This window comes from Myodes glareolus, chromosome 9 (assembly GCF_982192425.1).
Source record: "Myodes glareolus chromosome 9, mMyoGla1.1, whole genome shotgun sequence".
Classification (NCBI taxonomy): Eukaryota; Metazoa; Chordata; class Mammalia; order Rodentia; family Cricetidae; genus Myodes; species Myodes glareolus.
Genome location: NC_142034.1, coordinates 70072568 through 70095870, shown reverse-complemented (window position 1 = coordinate 70095870; position 23303 = coordinate 70072568). Strand labels below are relative to the sequence as shown.

Below are 23303 nucleotides of genomic sequence, written 5' to 3'. Positions count from 1 at the left end.
CCTTAATATAAATGTACTAAACACACCTATGAAAAGACACAGGCTAGCAGATTGGATACAAAAATAGAATCCATTCTTCTGTATACAAGAAACACACCTCGACTTCAAAGACAGACATCGCCTCAGAATAAAGGGTTGGGGAAAAACATACCAGTCAAATGGACCTAAGAAACAAGCTGGTGTAGCTATCCTAATATATAATAAAATAGACTTCAAAATAAAATCAATCAAAGAGACAAAGAAGGACATTTCATATTAGTGACAGGAAAAATCTATCAAGAGGAAATCTCAATACTGAATATCTATGCCCCAAATATAAGGGCACCCTCATATGTAAAAGAAACACTTCTAAAGCTTAAATCATGCATTAAACTCCACACACTAACAGTGGAAGACTTCAATACTCCTCTCTTACCACATGATCATCTCATTAGATGCCGAAAAAGCTTTCAACAAATATACAACATCCCTTCATGATAATGGTCTTGGAAAGAGCAGGGTTACAAGGAACATACCTAAATATAATAAAGGCAATATACAACAAGCCAACAGCCAACATCAAACTAAATGGAGAGAAAGTCCCAGCGATCCCACTGAAATTAGAAACAAGACAAGGTTGTCTACTCTCACCGTATCTATTCAATATAGTTCTTGAGGTCCTAGCTAGAGCAATAAGACAACAAAAGGAGACCAAAGGGATACAAATCAGAAAAGAAGTCAAACTCTCATTATTTGCTGAAAATTTGATAGTTTACATAAGCGACCCCAAAAATTCTACCAAGGAACTTCTACAACTCATAAACACTTTCAGTAATGTAGCAGGATACAAGATTAACACACACACACACACACACACACACGAAAATCAGTAGCCCTCCTGCACACAGATGATAAGTGGGCTGATAAGAAACCAGAGAAATATCACCCTTTACAATAACTACAAATAGCATATAATATCTTGGAATAACTCTAACCAAACAAGTGGAAGACTTGTGTGACAAGAACTTTAAATCTTTGAGGAAAGAAATTGAAGAATACACCAGAAAGTGGAAAGATCTCCCATGCTTTTGGGTAGGTAGAATTAATATAGTAAAAATGGCAATCTTAGCAAAAGCAATCTACAGATTCAATGCCCATCAAAATCCCAGCAAAATTCTTCACAGACCTTGAAAGAACAGTACTAAACTTCATATGGAAAAACAAAGAACCCAGGATAACCAAAACAGTCCTGTACAATAAAAGAACTTCTGGAGGCATCACAATCCCTGGCTTCAAACTCTACTACAGAGCTACATTACTAAAAACAGCCTTGTATTGGCATAAAAACAGACAGGAGGACCAATGGAACTGAATCGAAGACCCGGATATTAATCCATACACCTATGAACACACCTGTTTTTTTGAAAAAGAAACAAAAGATATCAAATGGGAAAAAGAAAGATATTTAACAAATGATGCTGGCATAACTGGATTTTAACATGTAGAAGAATGAAAATAGACTCATATCTATCACCATGCAAAAAACTCAAGTCCAGATGGATCAAAGACCTCAACATAAAGCCAACCACACTGAACCTTATAGAAGAGAAAGTGGGAAATACACTTGAATGCATTGGCACAGGAGACCACTTCCTAAATATGACCCCAGCAACACAGACACTGAGAGAAACAATAAGTGGGACCTCCTCAAACTGAAAAGTTTCTATAAAGCAAAGGACACAGTCAGCAAGACAAAACGGCAGCCTACAGAATGGGCAAAGATCTCCACTAACTCCACATCAGACAGAGGTCTGATCTCCAAAATATACATAGAACTCAAGAAATTGGTCACCAAAAGAACACATACTCCAATAAAAAAAATGGAGTACAGACCTAAACAGAGAGCTCTCAACAGAGGAATCTAAAATGGCTGAAAGACACTTAAGGAAATGTTCAACATCCTTAGTCGTCAGAGAAATGCAAATCAAAACAACTCTGAGATTTCATCTTACACCTGTAAGAATGGCCAAGATCAAAAACACTGATGACAACTAATGCTGGAGAGGTTGAGCGGTAAAGGGAACACTCCTGCATTGCTGGTGGGAGTGCAAGCTGGTACAGACCCTTAGAATATCAGTGTGATGATTTCTCAGAAAATTAGGAAACAACCTTCCTCAAGACCCAGTAATACCACTTTGGGGTATATATCCAAAGGATGTTCAGTTGTGCTACAAGGACATGTTCAACTGTGTTCATAGCAGCATTGTTTGTCATAGCCAGAACCTGGAAACAACCTAAATGCCCCTGGACTGAAGAATGGATAAAGAAAATGTGGTACGTTTACACAATGGAATACTACAGAGAAGAAAAAAAATAAAACATCTTGAATTTTACAGGCGAATGGATGGAACTAGCAAACATCATATTGAATGGAGGTAACTCAGACCCAGAACGATAATTATCACATGTTCTCACTCATAAGTGGTTTTTAAACATAAAACAAAGAAACCAGCCTACAAATCACAATACCAAAGAATATAAACAATGAGGACCCTAAGACAGACATATATAGATCTAATCTACATGGGAAGTAGAAAAAGACAAGATCTCCTGAGTATATTGGGGGCATGGGGACCTGGGGAGAGGATTGAAGGGGAGGGAAGAATTGGGAAGAGGAGCAGAGAAAAATGTAAAGATCAATAAAAATCAATAAAATAAAAGAATATGATCATGAGCACTTCTTTGTTTATAGGCTACTATAAAGTTCAACAAATGTTTGCTAAATTTGATAGATTAACATTAATTAATAATACTCTTGCTTTTTTTAGTTCAACATTTACTGAGGTTTTCTTTGTGTCTGTTCTACTACATTAATTCGACTACATTAATGTTATACTACATTACATTGTCTGGCACCTCTTCATTTATCTTGTTTAATGTTGTTCATTATGCATTTATTCTGCAGTCCTTTTTTTTTTAACTTAACTTGCTCTGTACTTCTTGATTTATGCTGTTTTCCAAATCTTCCTGCCCATCTCTTCTGAATTAGTGTATTCTGTATTCTCTCTTGCTCATATCTTTTTCTGTGACGTTTTTTGTTTGCCTACATATATTCATAAAGATTCATTACCCAATATCAACAAAATTTTAAAAATTTGTTACATTTTATTTAATTGTGTTTGGAAGTCTGACGACATGTTTCAGGAGTCACCCCTCCCACCATATGGATTCTGAGAATGAGGAGCCAGTACTTATACAACTGAGCCATCTTGTTTGACTCTGACAAAATAATGTTTAACTTTCTCTCTGTGTCTTTTTTTCAGGCAGAATAGCAAAACGCTACAGACTAGAAGGCCAGGGTAGAGTGCTGGGAAGTTTGCTTTTTATCAGATTCTCTCCCAGATTACAAACTGTTAACTTCTTGTCACCTTATGTATAGAAACAAGGCTAAGAGCACTCTGAAATTGTTTTTTTATGGGTACTATTTCCATTTGTGAGATGCTACCCCTTATGACCAAAGAACATTCCAAAGCCAGACCTCCTAATACCATCCCATCAGGGATTCATGGTATTCATACCCCACAGTCCTTCACTGTTTGTTCCCTCTTTATTGCTTCTCAGTGTTTGCTAATGTTTCTTTCTCCGTTGGGCTATCTTTGGTATCTGTTTCTGGTGTTTCTCTCTATATCTTCTTAGTTTCTCCTTTCTAGTGATCTTTCCATGGAGTATCTTTGTCTCTTTCTCTGAATGTTTCAATAATAATATGTCTGTTGGCCTTATTCCTCCAATGCTGTGCACTTACTGTTCAACCCTCTTCTCCTCTTCAATATCCTGTATCTCCCTCCCACTCCCGCTGGTTCCCATCTGTCTTCGTTAGGGTTCTATTATTGTGAAGAGACACCATGATCATAGCAACCCTTATAAAGGAAAACATTTAATTGGGGTGACTTGTTTATAGTTCAGAGGTTTAATCTATTATCATCATGGCAGGAAGGAAGGCAGGGTGCAGGTAGACATGGTGCTGGAGAAGAAACTGAGAGTTCTTACATTTTGTCTCACAGGTAGTCTGAAGTGGTCTGAACTAGGCATAGTTTGCGCATAGGCAACAAAGGGTGCCCCACACTGACATATTTCCTCCAACAAGGCCACACCTCCTAATAGTGCCACTCCCTGAGCTTATGAGGGCCAATTACATTGAAACTACCATACCACCCTTTTTCCAGTTTGTCTCCCTATTCTTCATCATTTTTGTTTCTGTGACCTGATAAGTTTCATTAGGGTTGAAAGGCCATTGTGGTCTACAGAACAAGTTCTAGGACAGCAAGGGCAACAAATAGAAACCCTGTCTTGACAAAAAGAAAAGAGTCTCTGCCTCCACCACCATTAAATGCCTGTAGGTCGTCAGGAACGAGTAGGGCCTTATAGGCCCCTCTCCAGTCTATGACAAGATGTTGATAGGCCTAGTCTTGTCAGCTGCTATGAGTTTAAGAATGCTTTGACCATATATCATGTCCAGAAGATAGTGTTCTGTAACATTTCACCCCTACCTCTGGCAACCTCTCTCTTCTAAAATGTTCCCTAAATCTTGGAGGATATGACATAAACATCTCATTTATGACAGAGCATTCAACTGCCACTTATTCTCACCACTTCTACCAGTTACAATTTTCCACATTAACTGGTGCCACTGCAGAAAGATGCTTCCCTCCCCATTAAAACAGGGTTTCTCTGTGTAGCCTGGAATTCATTCTATAGATCAGGCTGACCTAAAACTCAAGGATCTGCCTGTCTTTGCCTCCTGAGTCCTGGAATTAAATGTGTACACCAAATAGCTGGCTCAAAAACAAGCTTTTCTGAACAAAGATGACAGCATCACTACTCTGTGGGCATAAGTACAAATATTTATAAAGTGGTTTGATAACATGCTCATTTAGCAAAACAGAAGTAGTAGTTTCCCAGCAGTGCCAGATCTTCTGAAGCTTTTGACCAGGTTTATAGTACTAGCCACGGATTTTCTTCTGTAAGACAGGCTTCAAATTTAATCAGAAAGCAATTGGTTATCCCTGTAATCTTTATGTCACTTTTTTCACCAGTGAGCTCATATTACCCATCAGGTCAGTATTGTAGCATTCAAGGTTCACTGCTGGGTCATACCACCTTCCTCCACAATGGCCTGCATATGAAAACTTTTTCAATATGAAAACTAGCCAGTAGGGAGGAAGTTTTTAAGTCAATTTCAAGTTGATTTCCCTGTATCTTGCAACCAAAGTATGTTGTATCTTTCCTAATAGGGTCTAGAATCTTATTTGCAACACTTTATTAGTAAGTTATAAGTTTATTAAGATATAGCCAAGGACATGATGATGTCCCTGGGATGCCTACTCTGTTCTGAAGGCAAATGGAGAGGGAATTGATCTGGGGGAGAGAGGAGGTGGGGTGCACTGGGATGAGTATAGGAAAGGGAAACTTCGGTTGAAATGTAATATAGGAGAGAAGAATTAAAAAAAAAGATATGGCCAAAGATATCAATACTAAATGGTATTAACAAGCATTTAAATGAAATAATATAAATAAAAGTGTCTGGTGGAATCCTTGACTTGGTTGAAATGTAATATATGAGAGAAGAATTTTTTAAAAAAATGATATGGCCAATGATATCAATACTAAGTGGTATTAACAAGCATTTAAAGAAAATAATATAAATAAAAGTGTCTGGTGAAATCCTTGATTTCAGTTATGTTAGTTTCTTACTTATAACTACATCAGTAAGCTTAAGTTAATTTTCTAAACTATTATAATTATGGTTTCTCTTCCTATTCCACAGGTGACAAACTAAGACTTAATAACTTAAATAACCTGTTCATGGAATTTGAACTCAACATGCATACTCAAAAGCTCTAATGCCCCTTTTCCTTTTACCTGAAATATTTGGTTGCAGATGATGTGGAAGTTGTCCATACACTGTTTTAAGTGCCTGTGGTGATGATGTAACTATAGAATAGTTACTTCTCAGAAAGTTGCAGTTTCACTCTGATTGCTGATTCTGGAAATTTTGTACTTGGAAAAATGAGCATGCTTGAGACTGATAAAACATTGGAGTACTTTTTAGTGATATCGCTCACCTAAATGAATTACAGCTTTGGTAGCTGTGAGCAATGAAGGCTCCAGGGTTCAATGAGGATGGAAGAGGAGTAAAGTAAAAGAAATGAGTCCTGGGACTAGAAAGATGGTTCCATAGTTGAAAGCACTTGCTTTTGCAGAGGACCAGGGTTTAGTTCCCAACACTTGACAACCATCCTTAATTACAGTTCTGGGGAATTTAACACCACCTTCTGACTCTGTGGACACCAGGCACATGGATGGTGTATAAACATACATGCAGGTCAAACACACACACACACACACACACGTAAATCTTTTTTTAGAAAAAGAAAGAAGTGAATCTTTCATTGATAGCATAATCATCTAAATTTAGAATGTATTCTTTATCCGTTCTTCACATAAATACATTTAATTTCAGAAGTTTAGACGTGGGGCTGGGGTTGTAGCCCAGTGGTAGAATATTTGCCTACTATGCACATGCCTCTGAGCTCAGGCCTTTGAAGTGCCCTCTCCAAACCCAAAAGGTACCTATAATAAAATGTAAGTGAATTTTACATTTCTCCTTACGGACTACATATGGTTAGTTTTCCATAACACCACTGTTTAACTTGTAACGTGTTACTGTTATATTTAATTAAATATTTAAAACTTTCTCAGCTTTAGTTTCTAATATAAAAAAATGAATAGATATAATTCTTCAACAAAAATCCTTTAACATTCTCAATAATCTATAGGAACAGAAAGTTTTGAAAGTAAATAATTTTAAAATCACCATTATATATTGAAATAGAAAAATGAAATTTGTGTCATGGCATTGCTAAAGCATGCATGGGTGCCCTATATGGCCGTTCTGTTGAACTTGTTCATATAGGGTTTCATGGTCTAAGTTGATAAGAGTGATTGATCAAGTTTCTTCCTCAAGAGGGCACCAGATCTCATTACAGATGGTTGTGAGCCACCATGTGGTTTCTGGGAATTGAACTCAGGACCTTTGGAAGAGCAGGCAGTGCTCTTAATCGCTGAGCCATTTCTCCAGCCTACCGTTAATGGATTATTAAGTTACAATTAATGAATATTGTTTTGGTTATATAATAAAGAAAATTTCTGTGGTTTGGTAATGTTGGTGAGGGAAAAATGTGCTCCAAATAGTACTGGAGGAAATAGAGAAAAATATATTACATGAAAGTTGTATTATTTTCAGTTAACTCATTCTTGATTTTTCCAAGATGTTTCTTTTCTTTACATATTGCTTTTAAGTTTATCTATGGTTAAAAAAAATGTATTGGAGTATGAATGAGGGTATCCTCTGTGTTTCAGAAACTCTGTAATGATGCTCAAGTCAAAGTTTTTGGAAAGTGCTGTCAGCTGAAGCCAGGAGGAGATAGTTCTTCCTCTTTGGATAGCTCTATCACTTTATCTTCTGATGTAAAAGACCAGTGTCCCAAGTACCAGGTAAGATCAGTCATTTATTCATTTATAAATCATTTTAATCACCTTTCTAAGAACCAGAGTTATAATATCAACTAGACTGTATCTTTCTGGTGCCTGCATTGTAGCTGTAGAGATGGATGAATTCATTAAACAATTAAGTTTTAATAATATGAAAACCTTAGATGGGGAAATAAAGAAATCTGTGGTATTGGTGGCAGGTATTTTCTCCATCTTTTTCTCAATTCATATTATTGAGTACCCAGAGTAATTTATTTTTGTGCCTTTTTATTATTAAATTATAAAATTAAAATACCAATAAAGTTTGTCCATAGTAGAAAATTAAAGTGTAATTACAAGGATTAAACACACATCTTGGTTTTTCAAAAATAACTGGATTTTTTTCCTTAGTCTAAACAATCAGTAACTACATAGGAATTTATATATGAGCTTACTATGTGAAATAAGATTGACTTAGTTTCATGGTAAGTTCATATCGTCCCAAGCTTGTACAAATAAAACATATTTTGTATTTAGTGTTGCTAAAATAGAATCTTGATCGTTGTGTTTGTAAGAGATGGCCGCGCTTGGGTGGAAATTTATCCTTATATCCGATGTTAAGGCAGTCTGTAAAAGGATTCTGAAGTCACTCAAATCTGCATGTTAGGATTAATTCACAGTTACGCTCTTGTTTTTCCTTTACCTTAGGCACAGAATCTTAAAAAATGCCGAACAGTACTTTGCCATATAGCACCTATATAACTCAGGAAATTTGCATAATTTGAGAGGTTTTCTAATTTCTTAAGCTGTATATAATTGCCTTTTCTGTATATGTTATGTGATTAAAAACAAATAGAAAACTGACCAAGGTTGTAGAGATCCAAAAGGTAGTGATTGATTATAATCTCATTTTGTGTCAGAATCCCACAAAATACACTTTTTTTAAGTAAAAGATTTCAATTATACTTGATGTGATAAAATATGACCTCCAGTAACTAGAACATTATCATTAAATTACTTTCCAGGAGTGAGTATATTGAGTAAATAGACCCTTTAAAGAAAGCATGTAAAAGGTAGCAGTGATAGCACACTTTGTTAATTTAGTGATTTTTATTGTATATTGTTCCACATGAAAATATATAATAGTATCTAAGATTCACATTTACCTTTTGGTGTATATTATAGCAGACAAAGAATTTTAATATGAAAATGCATGATTTTATTAGATTATCTTTATAGAATGCTTAATTGGTGTAATTATTTAATAAAATAATCAGACTATAACTTCAGTAACTCCAACTGTAAATGAGGATTAGATTATTAGACTTATTTACAGACTATGAATTATTTTCTTCACATGACCAATCTGGAGTCATGTGATACATGGGATTTGTTGTCTTGAAGATATCCTCAGAAAAAGTCCAGGGTTGCCTTTTCTTTCAGATTCATCAGAGATAATGTGTTCTTTTGCCCAAAGAATAGCAGCTTCTTTTCTAGTTATTTGCATATGAATTTCATTAACCAATTCTTTAAAGTGCATGTGAGTGGGTAGTTCTGAAAATTGCTATTCCAAAATTGCTACCATTAAGCCAATCTTACATCAGTGAGTGCATTGCCTGTCTTCAACTGAGAGTATGAAGTGGAATTCCTTTCAGTTAGCCACACTGATGTCTTGGACAAAAATTGATTTTGAAAATTAAGTAAAGAGAGCTGGAGTGGCTCAGCAGGTATAGGTACTTGCTGTTCATCCCAAGTTCCCTCCCTAGGACCCACATAATGGAAGGAAAGAATTGACTCACAAATGTTGATCTGTGACCTCTACTTTTGTTCTATGGCATGACATATCCATACACAACCACACACACATACATATCAATAATAAGTATAATAATTTTTTTAAAGACAGAGTCTCATTGTATAGCTTTGACTAGTCTGGAACTCGCTTTATAAAGTTTAAAGGCCTCAAAATCCCAGAGTTGGTCCGTCTCTGCGTCCCAAATGCTGGGATTAAAGGCATACATCGCCAGCTAAATTTTTAAAAATTAGCTAGACAGTACTTTGAAATTAGTGATATTTTCCATGGTGTATAAATACTAATTAATAAATTTTTGTTTTTAAAAATGATTTTATAATGATGGTGACAAAAGTTAATGAGCAATAATAATTATGAGTTCTTTGAGAAAGAAGACATTCTGATATTGTAAACCTTTCCTTTTTTTTTCTGAGACAGATCTTACTATGTATTTCTTGCTAGCCTGGAACTCACAGAGATCCATTTTCATTTGTTTCCTGAGTACTGGGATCAAAGACCACCACACTTAGCTTAAATCTTTTTCTTAACTATACTTTTAGTACACAATGCTTTGTTCTTGACTACAGATAGATGTGCTGTTGTGCAGCAGATCTCAAGAATTCATTACAATTTCTTGACTTAAACTCATTGATTTTTAGCTTTTTCTTTCCTCTTTGCCCTAGTAACTGCCAATACTGTTCTTTGGTTCCATGAATTTGACTTTCTTTGATACTTTAGATAAATGGAAGTATTTGCAATACTTGTCTTTCTGTGATTATCTTGTTTCAGTTAACATGCTGCCCATAAGATTCATCTATGGAGACCTAAAAAGATGGCTAAGTTCTTCAGAAAACATGTTGCTCTTCCAGAGGACTTGGGTTCAATTCCTAGGACTTAAAATTGTAGAGTAACTCTAATCACAGGGGATCTGTGTTCTGTCCTCCAAGGGCACCATGCATTTATGTGGTGCACAGATGTGCTTGCAGGCAAAACACACTAAAGAAGTGATAATAATTTTAAATTTTTTAAAGTTTTATCTATGCTTCTTTATACTCCAAAATGTGTCTCTTGGGCCTAAATATATTTCACTGCATGTGTATATACCACATTTTTTTGTTCATTCTTTTCCTATTTAATTCTTTAATTCACTTTGAGTTGGTTTTTTATATATATGAGTCTGTTTTAATTTTTTGCATATGAGTATCTAGCCTTCCCAGTCTTTCCTTTCCCTGTTTTATCAGCCTAGTATCCATGTTGAGGATCAGTTGACTGTATTGGTGTGCATTTATTTCTGGGTCTGATCCCATATATTGTCTATCTGTATTATAATGTATTGATTACTATAGATTTGTAGTATATTTTGAAATCTGGATGTGTGATAATTTCAGTTTTATTGTTCTCTTTTCAAGGTAATTTGCCTTTGATCTTTTTTTACATATTATTTTAGAATTGTTTTTCTGTGTTTATAAATGAGTCTCATTAAGTCTATAGAGTATTTATTTTTTTAAAATTCATGGTTGTTAAAAAAATTGCTCCATTTATGGATGCTTCTTTGTCATAATGAAAGTAGTAAAAATTATACTGTCGGCTCTACCCTTATTTGCTTACTGGATAAATGTTATATATGTGTGTAAGACATGGTTCAAAAGTTGATTTGGGATTAACAAGATAGCTTAGCAGGTAAAGGTACTGGTTGCTGAGTTTCACAACCTAAATTCAGTCCTTAGTACCCACGTGGTAGTATGTAGAAGAGAACCAACTCCTGCAAACTGTTCTCTGACCACATGTAGTGTATATACCCACCCACATACACTCACACCAAATGCATGGCTAACTGTAAAAGAGTTTATTTCAGCATTATTTTTAGTAGCAAAGTCCTAGAAACGATCTAAATACTCCTTGTTAAGTAGTCTGACCTGATGAAGCATGGCATTTTTTTAAAGATTTGTTTTTGTTTTACGTGTATAAATGTTTCATCAACGTTTATGTATGTGCATTATACACATGCCTAGTAGGGAGGCCAATTTCTTGAAACTGAAGTTACAGGTGGTTATGACTTTTGTGTAAGTTTTGGGAAGCAAACCCAGGTCCTCTGCCAGAACGTCAAGTGGTCTTAAGTATTGAGTCATTTCTCCAGCCCTGAAGTATGATATTTTTATATAACCAAATAATGTACAACTCTCTACCTCCCTCTTCTTCCGTCTCTTTCATCCTTAAATGAGTCAGTCTCCCAAAGTACCCAGCTTGGATTCAAACGTGAGATATTTCTGCCTTGATCTCTCCACTATTAGGATTATAGGTATTACTATACTTATCAATATCTGTGCAGATTTAAAAATGAGTGGAATTTCTGTTTAATTATATGGTTAGATTTAATATAAGAAACCATGTGATGAAGAACAAATTACAGAGAAGTTTATATAATACAGAATTTTAATCATTTTAATTATTAGGAAAACTAACAGGTTTATTTTATAAAGAAAATTAATATTTGAAATCATTATAAGGCTTTTAATTCTTTAATTTTATGTTTTTAATTTTTATTCAGGGTTCTCGATGTTCTTCTGATGCCAATATGCTTGGTGAAATGATGTTTGGCTCAGTAGCAATGAGCTACAAAGGATCTACCTTAAAAATTCATCAGATCCGGTGAGGGAGTTCAGTTCTTCTTATGTTATCCTCATTGTAGATGTTCAGGTTTTTTTGAAGATGAAAGGATTTCTTAGATTTTTATTCAGATTGAGCATGTCAGATGCCCAGCTTATTGTGTCATGGTTTTAGTTTTCCTTCTTAGTCTTTGTGATGATGTCATGAAATCCATGTAACTTACAAAGTTATTTTTTTTACAGTGAATCAAAACATTATTGTATTTTACTTTTAATCTCTTCCTGACATTTTGTTGTCTTTCATAGCTCACCTCCACAGCTCATGCTTAGCAAAGTTTTTACTGCCCGGACTGGAAGCAGTATCTGTGGAAGTCTCAATACGTAAGTGCTTATGGTTGTAGGGTGTGATTGATATTTAATATTTAAAATATACAAGTATAAACATAAAATGACTTTTTAAATTATAGTACATATAGTTTGTATCTTACCCAAATTTGAAAGTTTATGGAGGCCAGATTGCACCCTTTCTGAATATAATTGAACATATAGATGTGATTTCTTTTTCTGTAGTTTTCTAGAAGGTGTGTTTGGAAGCAAAATGTTGAATGCATTTTCATCATAGACTAGTTTGCTGTTTTTCAGTCTACTCTTCTGTGTTAACAGTAATACCTTAGCCGGATGGTGGCGCACGCCTTTAATCCCAGCACTTGGGAGGCAGAGGCAGGCGGATGTCTGTGAGTTCGCGACCAGCCTGGTCTACAACAGCTCGTTCCAGGCCAGGCTCCAAAGCTACAGAGAAACCCTGTCTCAAAAAACAAAAAAACAAAAACAAACAAAAAAAAGTCATACCTTTACATTCTTCAGATTGAGGGGCCTATCACTATTATATCAGAGTCATTCACCCACTCCACACATATATAATAGGTACAGGGATATCATAAGCTGTTTGTGCCTACACTAGAATAATGAAGCTGGAACAAGATTGGGCCTTCTTTGGGGGTTAAGAGGCTATATACTAGAACGCTAGTAAAGAAAGTACTGAGTTAGAGTTTATGGTGAGGTTAGTAGGATTTTGTAGGGGCCAAATCAGAACACTTACAAGCTTGGATACTGGGGAAATGCAAAGTCTAAATGAGTGGGAAGCAGTAGAAAAACTACTCTAGAGAAATTCTTTTGAACTTTGAAAGACTTTTGTTTTGAGGGATTTTATTAATAGAGGCTTCTACTATCGGTAGGTTATTTTTACCTTTTTTTAGGAAGAAAGGAAAAGGTAGGGTTTTCAAAATATTGTGAGTACTTGAAAAAATGATGTTGCCAAAATGCCAACTTTTTAAATTTAATAATGAAATAGAGATGAAAAATCACCGATTTTAAAGCACTTCTATTTTTCTAAATTTTAACTGATAATTCTTAAAATTTATGGAAAAGATACTTCATGCTGAAAGCATAGTAATTTTACTTTTGTTATTCTCAAAGAGAGTGAAAGTAATATATAACATTTTTAATGTGTGATTATTTGATTGGTGTTCCTGCTGCTCTCTTTTCCTTGCTTTTTTCCCTTCCTCATCTGAAATTGCTCCTTTGATCATTCCCAACACCAGATGTTTAGAAAATATTTTTAGTCCAAAATATGAGGTAAACCTTGTTTGTGATGTGTATCAGTGTCAGCAGTTTACTTTGGAAAGAACCAGATGATAAATATTTTCTATTTTATTAGCTGTATAGTATGCTCTAGTTTCTTACTGCTGTCATTATAGCGTTAAAGCAGCCTTAAACAACATGGAAATGAAAAACATGAACTGTCCTCCTGTGAAACTTTATTTTTAACAGGTGCAGCATCTGGATGTGGCCTTCAAGAATAGCTTACTAACTGATGGTTTAAGTGATTGTATAATTATTATCGTAGTTTATACTTCCAGTACTAATAGTGATAGTTTTAACTTTAGAAGGGTTTAAATTTTCTTAGCAAAAATATATAAATAATAGATTTCATAGTGATATTTTTTCACGAAATTTTATTCATATTTAGCCCCCTATTTTCCTCCTTATTCCGAGTAGTCTCCTCTGCCTATAATATTTCAAGAAGTTTTGTACTTGAAATTTCATTGGGATGTGTGAAGTATTACTATTAAAAATATAAAATGTGTTTGGAATTTCTTTGCTTTTTCTTTTCTCTGTAGACTGCAAGACAGTCTTGAATTCATCAATCAGGACAGCAATACATTAAAGGCTGATAGCAGCACAGTTATTAATGGACTGCTTGGAAATATAGGTAGGTTTTTTATTTTGATTTTATATATAGATTTCTTGCATAACCAGAGAACTTCTGATGGTGTAAATGGAAAGGTTGTTAAATTTTACATATATAACCTTTATCTTATTTGGAAAGTATTTTTCTTATATTTTAAGGCAATACTCCTCTTGTATCTGAGAAAAGAACTTCTGCATGTTTAATTTGTCTGCATTGGTGTTGTTTTTAAATTTATTGTGTCTTTGGAAGGCTAAGTCATTGATATTGAAAGCCATTACCAGCTTTCTGAAATATTTTAGCAGGGAATAACTACTATCCCTCTCTCTTCTCTAACCTAAAAGTCATTTTAAAATGGTGATCCTTTTTTATGAACTGTGGTTTATATGATCAAAGAGTCAAATGATGACTCTTAAGATGCTGATTGGAATAATAGATTAATTTAGTTAATTATGGTTCACAATGTATAGTACATTTTAAAATGACTAGAAAGCACAATTTCTTGTCTAGAAAGCACAACTAAATTGCTGCTTGATCATATTTCTGATGCATAATATAAGAGAGTGGACAGTAACCCTTATTTAGTAAAAACTTTTATTTACTTATGTTTTCCCTTTTTTGAGACATGATTTCATTGTGTAGTTCCAGTTGCCCTGGCACTTACTATGTAGCCCATAGTAAATTTTATGTTTTAAATGTATGTTTATTCAATTGAGATGCTACTAAGCAGCTCCTGTGGATTAGTCTTAGTGTAAGGCCCATTTTATAATGTAGATCAGCTTATAGGAAAAGTTTTTCCAAACTCACTTGATTTTAATCACTGATTCTAGTGGAGTAAAACTACAGCAAAGAAATGTCTTCTTAAAAATAATTTGATTATTTTAAAACTCTACGGGCTTATTGAAAGTGTTTTATTTTTTTGGAGTGGTGGTAGTACATGTCTTTATTCCTCATACTTGGGAGGCAGAGGCAGGTGAATCTCTGTGAGTTTGAGGCCAGCCTAGTTTACAGAGTGAGTTCCAGGGCAGCCAAGGTTACCTAGAGAAACCCAGTATTGAAAATCCAGAAAAGAAGAAAGAGAGAGACAGAGAGAGAGAGGGAGGGAGGGAGAGAGGGAGGGAGAGAGGAAGGAAAGACAAAAAGACAGAAAAAGGAAAGAAAATGATTTAAAATTGATATAAAAATAATTTTTTTATGTGGAGACTAGATGTATTTGACCTTTCCGTTCAAATATAGAGGAGAAATTTATTTCATTTAATTGAGCTACAGGCTTTAAATAATGCATGGCTTATATTTACACACTGTTAACTGTGAATTAAGGATAGTTGAGACCTATTTCTGGCTTTATGTTTCCACTTAACTAATCAAGTATTTTTTTAATCATCCATAATATAACAAGTACTCTTGTAGACCCTGAAGAGGCAGTGGTAAGCTAACACGGTTTTTGCTTTGGTGGATTTGTAGTTAGTGAGCAATGTGATAAATAATACAACCATAGTATGTTTTAGTATATTCAAGATTAAAATTGTATGGTTGTGATTAAAATATAAGCATGAATTTTATCTTGGAGAATTGTGAAAGATTTCCTTGAGAATAAGACACCTTTACTTGAAGAATTATTTATATAGTTAGGGAAGGGGAAGGTACCTAGGAAGAAGTAATAGTAGATCCTGGAGGGAAGAACACACCATCATAAAAGCATTCTAATAAGTTCAAGTGACTGGGCACATAGTAGAGGTAAAGAAAATGAAAAGAATTGAGGATAAGGGTATGTGGGAGGGTTTGGAGGAAAGGAAGTGAAGAGAAAAATGCTGTAATTAAGATGCAGTCTCAAAAATAAAAAAAAATGAAGGAGAAAAGAAAGAATTGAGCAAGAGCAAGCTGGCAAAGGGCACTGTGGGCCACAGCAATAAATTCATGTTCATGCTTTATGCAGCCAGATACCAACAAGGATATGCTAGTTTCATCACTTGTTTTTTAAAGCAAGTGCCATGACAGGATTAACTATACAAAAATTTTATTACTGGGAATGACTATGAAAGAAAATGAGGGAGGTGGGACAAGCTAAAGAACCATAGATTGTGATGCATGTCTGACTCCAAGTACAGGAGAAAAAAAAATACAAAAGATTAAGTATCAATACCCCAGCCTGTAATACCTTTCTAAGGAGGAAAGGTTTGGCAAGACAAGGAGGAAGTTTTGAGTAAGATCTAGTTGTCAGAAATGTTCCATGTTTCCCCAAAATAGATGTGGAGTTGGTATCCTTTGTATACTGGCTGGGAGCTTGTTTTGGGTAATATAGAACTGTGCACAAATTTGTAGTGGATTTTAAAATTACAGTTGGAAATATTTTAGATACATTCTTGAGACTTCAGCAGAAAGTTGTTTAGAATCCAACAACATTATCAGATCTGATTTATATGTACTAAAGAATGTCTGTAGTGAGACTAGGTCTAGTTAAGCAGTTGGGATTAAAATATGTCAAGAAAATCTCACCTCCTTTAGATAGATAAGTTATAGGAAAATGGAAGACCTCATCACTGACTTCCTGAAAGGGTCTTAGGGACCTCTGTTTGTCCTTCAACTACATTTTAAAAACTGAATAACTGTAGGAATAGATATATATTGAGGAAACATGAGATTTGACTACATGTAGGTATTTATGGAAAAAAACAAAGCCATTGAGAGAATGAAATTAAAAATAGATATGATAGTTGAGAGGTTTTTGAGGAAAGTGTTGGGTTGAGGCACTAACTGACTTAAAATTAACTTAAGAAGAAGGAACTTCTCAGAATACTTAAGTTACTAGTATCATAAGATTTAAGTGTTGCCTATTTCATTTAGGTAGGAAGCAGGCAAAGATAGGTAAGAATTTGAGTAACTTTGAAGGTGGTTTGAAAAGAAAATTTTAGTCTGGAAGCTCTGTGTGTATCTACATCTATGCCCGTGTAAACAGTCACATGTAAAGAAATGTGGGTGAAGAAGGAGTTTAAAGACGTTAAATTTTGAAATAGCTAGAGAGCATTGAAGAAAGAATTTATCATTGAGAAATGGAAGGGTTGCTGCATTATAAATACAGAAATTTCTGTTGCAGGAAAAAAATAGTATCAGCAATTTGAGAAACACAGATGCTATTTAAAGCAGAAAAGCCCCCTGTCCTAGGTATTCAACTCCTACATTACTTAGACCAGTGGTTCTCTACTTGTGGGTCACAACTGAGCATTGGACCCTTTCACCAGGTTTGTGCAAGGCTATTGGAAAACACACATATTTACATTACAGTTCATGACAGCAAAATTACAGTTATGAAGTAGCAACAAAAATGATTTTATGGTTAGAGGTCACTACAACATGACGAATTGTATTAAAGGGTCAGTAAATTAGGAAGTTTGAGAACCACTGAATTAGACTGTCATAATTGAATATAAGTAACAGATAATTCCTTGCTTGATTATAGAATTTAAGCCCCTCACCCACACTTCTTTTGGAGAGAGGATATCTTTTATGTAGCCCTGGCTGGCTTAGAACTCTCTATGTAGACCGGGCTGAATTCATAGCAGTCTGCTTGCTGGGATTAAAGGTGTGTGGCCTTTATACCCTTTTTTTTTTTTAAGTATTCAGACTGCTATCATTTCTTTGTGGTTGTGTTTGGTACTTTTGGGAGTCTTGCCCTTATAGGCTGTATGTGTCTCCTGTTTTCATAGTGGCTAACCATAATTCTAAAACCATCAATTTCTTCTGTTACTTTGTAGCTTTTCACTGGGCTAGCAATTTTTGTGCTTATTTGTTAATAAAATTCCTTGATAGATTTGCTATGTTCTTGTTCTAAGTACAGTAATATAGTCTTCTTAACCACATTTCCATGAGAATATTGAAGTCTTAAAAACTGGCTTTAAAAAACAAGGTTTTTTTTTGGCAAACATTAAATTATGTAGATACTATTGCCTTTTTGAGTGGTTAAAATGTTTTATGTTAGGGTTGAACACTTGAAATAGTTCTACCTATTGCAACAGAAGCTTATTTCTGTTGTTATAAATGGATTTATTCATAAATAGGCGTGAAACTATTTTTTACATAAACCATGACTAAAAGGTGAAGTATATTTATTTTAAATGAGGAATGTGACTACTTGAATTGTTCTTGCTTTGGTTAAAAGTTCCTGTGCTTTACTCCTTGATCTGCTCCTGTGTTGCCTTACTTCGCCTTATTTTCCTGACTCAATGTGGCTTCTCTAACAGGTCTCTTTCATGTGTATTTTACATTTTTGCCATATAGGTCTTTCACAGTTCTGCAGCCCCAGGCGGGCATTCTCTGAGCAGGGTCCGCTCCGCCTGATCAGGAGCGCCTCTTTCTTTGCAGGTTTGCCATGTGCTGTGTGGGTAGATTAGTTGTTGTGCCCTAGTGACTAGACTCTCTAGTTAAGCTGTGGAAACAAGAGAATGTAGAGAATGAAGTTGGGATGTTGTGTTTAAGAAAGAATTGCTTACAAAATATAGGAACTTACTGCTTTCTACTGGGTATGTTCCTAAAGTTTTTACAAAATGTGTAATAGACAGGATTGATGTTTTTATGAAATTTCAGTTAGTCATTTCTTTCTTCAGTATGCCATAATGATTTTCAACTTTAGATTCTTCAAGAAAAATTTAGTGTATAGTTATCTTAGTAATTAGTTATACTGTCCCCTTGGAAATGTTAATGTTATGCTATCTTGTTTCCATGGCTAAGTAGTTTTTGTATTGTAATTCACCAATTGCTGGAAATAATCCGATCTTTATAATTGTTGCAACGTTTCTGATCTACACTCTTCTCTAAGGACAACTTTTCTTGGAGCTAAGATTTAGATGAACAAGCACTGTTCTAACACTATGTAAAAGGCATGTGAGCATAATTAGTCAGATCATTACATTGTTATAAAGTGTGTGCTTGCTTATATATGCAGGAACACAGTTCTGTTCCACTTTTTCACACATTGCACATTCATCTTTCATTATCATTTTCTAGTAGAAATTAGGAGTCTACAGATTTATTCATAGTTGTTTATTATTTTCAATCTCCTTTACATATGCCTGGCTGGCCTTGAATTCCTACCTAAGTCTTCTGAGTGGTAGGATTACGGGTATTGTGACCACACCCTGCTATCCCATTTCTTGTTTTAATTAGAACTTATTTTACATGTAAATAGTAAATATGAGCAATGCATATTTGTCCTAGAAAATTATGTAAATATAAAACCAGTTTAAAAAAATATTTAAACTATTCTGCCAGCACCTTATACTTACTTTTGTTTGTTACTTTGTTGTTTTTCCAATGCAATGGCCCACATCCAGGGCGTTATATATGATCTAGACCAGTGTTCTATCACTGGTTTACACCGTTGGCCCTCCTGCCTGTTTTTAAACAAAATTGGTGTCATACTATTTTAAACAAATTTATCAAATGATTTATTACAGCGCTTTAAATTCTTTATTATGTTTAAACATTGTTATGGATATAATCAGAGTAAACTAGAGTTGTCACTTGGCCTCAGTAACTAACTTTTTCATTTAATAGTAGGAACATCTGTGTTTGGTTATGTTCTAAATGTATGAATTTTAGTCACTCCTGGATTCTGTGTCTTGGATAGTTTTGCATCACATGGTAAATCTTCAGATAAATCTGAAAGCTTGTTCAACTGAATAATAGCTCCTAGTGTTGGGTTGGTGCCATGCTATTGAAAAAGGAATGCAATGAGATGAAGCATGATCTAGTTGAGATTTAAAAGGAGCAACATCCACCTTAATGATAATATAGTTTATGACTGACCATTTGTCTTGATTTGTAGTTCACAGTAACCCAATGGACATGCCGGGAAGAGAACCGAATGAGGACAGAGACAGTGGCATAGCACGCTCTGGTAATGTCAGGTTTACAAACTAACCCTGCTTTTTTTTTTTTTTTTTTTGAGGTTCTTGTTAGCTGGCATTGATTTTATTTTTATCTCTGTATTGTCTAATTCTGTGTCTAGTTTGTTCATATTGACATCTCACACAGGATTGTAGAAAGGATAGGAAGAAGTTTCTTAAATTTGATATTTTAAATGTTGACTATTAAGTGTGTTTGGTGTGGTGTGTCCTATCAAACATGTCTAACCTGTGAATGGGTGGCCACATGTGGCCAAGGATAGCTACAGGCGTGGCCTAATACAAAAATCATAAATTTATTTAAAACATTATCAACTAGCTGGGCGGTGGTGGTGTGTGCCTTTAATCCCAGCACTTGGGAGGTAGATGCAGGTAGATCTCTGTGAGTTCGAGGCCAACCTGATGAATTCCAGGACAGCCAGGGCTACACAGAGAAACCCTGTCTTGAAAAAAACCAAAAAAAAAAAAAAGTAGAAAAACCATATCAGCTTACATCTGCTTGCTGTTAAGTAGTGTAGTGATAAAACAGAAAAATATTGTCTGTGCAATATGTTCAGTGATAGATTTGTGCTCAAAAAAAAAAAAAGAAAAGAAAAGAAAAGACAAGACACCTAGCTTACCCTGGGCAAGGGGCAGTTACCAGGGATGTATTACAGAGAGGCAGGGCTTCTTGAATTGTGTCTTAAAAAATAAAAAGGAGGTAGCCAGGCAAAGGCATCTTCAGTTAAAACCAGAAGTATATGTTGGGGCTCCAAACCATTAATAAGAAGAGTCCTCATCTTAGACTTGCAATTCTATTTATAAGACATTGTAAATTTGATTCCTGTACTTTATGGCAGGCCTTGTCTTGTTGTGTACCTACCTTTACTATTATTATTGAGTCAGTTTGAGTATAAACTGCAATTTTTACTTTATCCTGGGTTTTGATCTTTAGGATTTCAAAGATAAAGAATTCAGATGCATGAGCTCTCTTCTCAAAGACTGGTTCAGTACAGAATATTTGAAAAACAAGATATAAAGCTCAGCTGATTTTGATGGACAATTGGGTCTAAAAACACTGTTCTGATAGGAAGTGCCTGAATCTCTATACCCTTATCCTTCTTTTCCAATTGAATTATATTTGTTGTTGAGAATATAAACTCTGTTTCTTTTAGTACTTACCCATTGTTTCTATTTGCTCTAGGTTTTAGTCTTCTCTTGTAGCAGGAATTTTGTTTTTTGTTTTTTTGAAAAAAATTAAAATTTACATATAAGGGACTAGAGAGATGGTTTACTGGTTAAGAATGTATACGGCTCTTGCAAAGGACCCAAGTTTGACTCCCAGCACTCTTGTCAGGTGACTCGCAACTTCCTGGAACTGCAGATCTAATCCTCTAGTCTTCTCTGACACCTTCATTTTCATGTATACGCTGACACAGACAGACACACAATATACATAATTTAAAGTAATAAACAGAGCACCTTAAAGCAAGAAAATATTAAAATTTGCAGATAAAATTGTACTTATTTTTCATGTACAACAAGATGCCTTGAGGCATTTATGTACTGTACAAATGGAGTCTACTGGTATATGTCTGCCATCTTAGATTGCTTCAGAGAGTCATGTGTAGGGTCTGCTGTTTTTTGACTCTTAAGACTTACTAAAAAGTGTTGACTTGAAAATTCTGTGCAAGAGTAATCCATGGGTACTGTAAATGACCCATTTGAATGACTTAATTTTAATTGTTCTTTCTTCTTAAAATCCGTCTGCAATGAGTTCTAATGGTATCAGGTTTCCTTTCCAAATGATGAGGGTTCATCCAAGTTAGTGGACACTTAGAGTGACTTAAGAAGTGATAGCTTGTTGCCAGTAGCATTTTTTTCTGGGTTGTACAGTGCCAAAAATTATTGTCTAAGAGTCTCTCGTAAATATAGTCTTAATGAATGGGTTTTCTCCTTTGAGGCTTTACTCCAAGTACTTTTTAAATGGAAAATTTAGAAAATTCGATGAAACAAAAAATTTGGTTTACTCTATTATTCAATCTGATAAAAAGAAACTTGTCACCATGCTTAATCATTGACTAATAATTGCACATTCTTCTAACTTAACAGCATCTTTGAGCAGCTTGCTCATCACCCCATTTCCCTCCCCAAATTCTTCACTTACCCGAAGCTGTGCTAGCAGCTACCAGAGACGCTGGCGACGTAGCCAAACAACAAGTTTGGAAAATGGGGTATTTCCTAGATGGTAAGTTGGAATTGATCAAGGTTGACTAATTCCTTAATCATTTTTACCATACTGTTTAGTGATACTAAGTACCAGCACATTATCACTACTGTTTATGTCCTGAACTTTTTCATCTTCCCAAACTAAAACTCTGAACTCTGTACCCTTTATTTGCCCTTTGCAACTGTTGTTCTACTTTTAAATTTTTGTAGTTTAAAAGTCTTTAGTTTTGGGTTTGTCTGTATGTCTATGAGAATGCATGCCACTTTTGTATATGTACCCATGAAAGCCAGAAGAGAGCATTGGATCCCCTATAGATAGAGTAACGGACAGTTTTGAACTGCCCAACATAGATGCTGGGAACTGAACTTGGGTCATTTGGAAGAATATTAAATGATCATAATGACTGAGCCATCTGTCCAACACTACTGTTCTTTTATCTTCATAAACTTCATAGCTATAAGTACTTTGTATAAGTGGAATCATGTAGTACTTACCCTTTTCTGTCTGGCTTATTTTGTTTAGTATGTCTTCAAAGTTCATCCATGTTGTAGCAAGTAGCATATATAAGAAATTCATATTTATGGATAAATAACACTATAATAGTGCTAAATAATGCACTATAGATACATTTGAAGGACTGGAGGAATAGCACTATCAGTAAAGTGCTTGCTGTGTAAGCATGAGAACTTGAGTTCAGATCTCCAGCACATTTTCCATGTAAAAATCAGGTGCACCTGTTATCCCAGCACTAGGGAAGCAAAGACAGAAGGAATCTTCAAGTTTGTTGGCCATACAATATAGCTGAATTGATGAGATCCAGATTCCGTGAGAGTCCTCATCTCAAAAAATAAGATTAAAAATGATTAAGAAGATACCAAGTGTCAACCTCTGACCTCTCTCTATATACCTACATACATGCAAGCACTTGTTTGCCTATGCACCTGTGCACACATACATATATATGCAAAAGAAGTACATTTTCTTTATCCATTCACATGTTCATGAATACATAGATTGTTTCTACTTTTTAGCTGCTGTG

General features: G+C 34.9%; 1 protein-coding gene across 2 annotated transcripts in view; it reads left to right on the top strand.

Moving 5' to 3' along the window:
* Positions 1–23303, top strand: part of Fnip1 (folliculin interacting protein 1) — an 82966-nt gene that overhangs the window by 33989 nt on the left and 25674 nt on the right. Inside the window, exons 3-9 of one of the 2 annotated variants that reach the window (XM_048437700.3) lie at positions 7399–7533; positions 11850–11950; positions 12214–12288; positions 14088–14179; positions 18431–18514; positions 19977–20048; positions 22147–22282. In XM_048437700.3, coding sequence (XP_048293657.3) covers positions 7399–7533; positions 11850–11950; positions 12214–12288; positions 14088–14179; positions 18431–18514; positions 19977–20048; positions 22147–22282 — 695 coding nt within the window. The remainder of the gene's footprint in view (positions 1–7398; positions 7534–11849; positions 11951–12213; positions 12289–14087; positions 14180–18430; positions 18515–19976; positions 20049–22146; positions 22283–23303) is intronic. The other variant, XM_048437701.3, reaches the window with a different exon arrangement.